General features: G+C 37.9%; 1 protein-coding gene across 3 annotated transcripts in view; it reads left to right on the top strand.

Moving 5' to 3' along the window:
• LOC307074537 (sorting nexin-9-like) overlaps positions 1-2,049 on the top strand; it is a 22,371-nt gene extending 20,322 nt beyond the window's left edge. For all 3 annotated transcript variants that reach the window (XM_079734717.1, XM_079734718.1, XM_079734716.1), the window contains one exon: positions 725-2,049. In XM_079734717.1, the coding sequence (XP_079590843.1) occupies positions 725-772 (48 nt within the window). In that variant the 3' untranslated portion in view covers positions 773-2,049. The remainder of the gene's footprint in view (positions 1-724) is intronic.
• Positions 2,050-2,500: the final 451 nt, after the last annotated feature.

The raw sequence follows: 2,500 nt of genomic DNA, 5'->3' as shown, positions 1-2,500 counted from the left end.
ATATTACTCTTATAATATACCATAATCATACAATATCCTTCATATTACTCTTATAATATACCTTAATATTATACAATATCCTTCATATTACTCTTATAATATACCTTAATATCATACAATATCCTTCATATCACTCTTATAATATACCTTAATATCATACAATATCCTTCATATTACTCTTATAATATACCTTAATATCATACAATATCCTTCATATTACTATTATAATATACCTTATTATAATACAATATCCTTCATATTACTATTACAATATACCTTAATATTATACAATATCCTTCATATTACTCGTATAATATACCTTAATATCATACAATATCCTTCATATTACTCTTATAATATACCTTAATATTATACAATATCCTTCATATTACTCTTATAATATACCTTAATATCATACAATATCCTTCATATTACTCTTATAATATACCTTATTGTTATAGAATATCCTTCATATTACTCTTATAATATATTCAATACACCTGATATGAAGAAGTACCAATACCGTAGTTATCATTATGAATATAGAGTTATTCTAATATATAATATTATGATTGATTCATTAATGATGTTGACGTGGTGATCTCACTGATAACCATGACTCTATTAGTCGAGTTGAATATATCTACATATTTATGATATATTTAAGATATATTTATGATATATTTATGATATATTTATGATATATTTATGAATGTCTTCACAGATCGCCGCCAAACTGAGATTCGCTCTGGCCCAGTTCACCAAGATATGAAGACAAACACACACGAGCACACACACCCACACACAAACACGCACGTGCACACGCACACCCACACACACACACACACACACACAAACACGCACACGCACGCACACACACACACACGCACAAGCACGCACACACGCACGCTCACCTACGCTCACGCGCACACTCACGCTCACACACTCACACACACTCACACACTCACACTCACGCACTCATACACTCACACACACTTTCACTTACACACACTAAAATAAAGCACACACACACATTTAAGTGTATTTCTGCAGCGGTTGGACTAAACAGTGTTCATTGAAAACCCTAACAGACACATAGCACATAGCTACATGCTACAGTTAGCACATAGCTACATTACATAGCTACATGTTACTGTTAGCACATAGCTAAATGCTACAGTTAGCAGATAGCTTCATGTTAAAGTTAGCACATAGCTACATGGCATAGCTACATGTTACAGTTAGCACATAGCTACATGCTGCAGTTAGCACATAGCTACATCACATAGCTACATGTTACTGTTAGCACATAGCTAAATGCTACAGTTAGCAGATAGCTTCATGTTAAAGTTAGCACATAGCTACATGGCATAGCTACATGTTACAGTTAGCACGTAGCTACCTGCTGCAGTTAGCACATAGCTACATGTTACTGATAGCACATATCTACATGCTACAGTTAGCACATAGCTACATGTTACTGATAGCACATAGCTACATGCTACAGTTAGCACATAGCTACATCACATAGCTACATTCTACAGATAGCACATAGCTACATGCTACACTTAGCCCATCGCTACAGCACATAGCTACATGTTACTGTTAGCACATAACTACATGCTACAGTTAGCACATAGCTACATGGGGTCTTCTTGAGCCTTGTGCTGTGCGCTACGTAGCATGAAGAATGGAGATTTATGAAGAATATTTGAGTGTAATAAATCCATACGATGAAATAAGTGGGTAATATTTATATGGTACATCGTACAGACATGGTTCTACGATCACTTCACTGGAGGCAGACGGCTGAAGTGCGTTGAAGAAGTTATTCCTCGTTAGCCCTCAGAGCGACTTTAGCCACAGTTCAGTTTAGCTTCAATGAGGGACGTTTATGTCCTGAGGTGTGTGGGACTCTGCTCAGGGTCTTCTGTTCATCCTTTACAGTTAGCATGTTGTTGTTGTGTTCTAATACTTTACAGTGTAAAGTATTAGAACACAATAACAACATGCTAACTGTAAAGTTTACAGTTATCAGGTTGTTGTTGTTGTTGTGTTGTTGACATATTAAATATCTGTCCTACTAAAGTGTGTCTTCACTGAAACCGCTCTTGTTGCCGTGACAGTGGGTTACCATGGTGATCGGCCTCGTTTGGGTTCACATACAGAACGGTCCGGAGACCGAGAGACGGCGACCGGAGCCGTCGCTCCATGGGGGGTGACCTGGGGGTCAGAGGTCCCCTGGGGGTCGGGGTTGGGGCCACCTCGGGGTCGACAAACATGACTTTATTTGTTCAAACTTTATTATCGTTGTTTTAAACAGGACTCATTAACTAGCTTACTACACCAGTGCTTTTAACAATACCAGCTTACTAAACGAGTTAACTACCACTTCAACAGGACTAGCTCACTACTCGCTAGTAACCCAAAAATCAGAGATCTGCTCTCCCAGGGGTGTCACAGCTGGTCCTGTTGCTATAGAGACCGGTGTTCCACAGAT

Source organism: Pollachius pollachius (assembly GCF_949987615.1).
Source record: "Pollachius pollachius genome assembly, chromosome: 4".
NCBI lineage: Eukaryota > Metazoa > Chordata > Actinopteri > Gadiformes > Gadidae > Pollachius > Pollachius pollachius.
The sequence above is the reverse complement of the archived record's forward strand: the minus strand, read 5'-3'. Positions and strand labels throughout refer to the sequence as shown.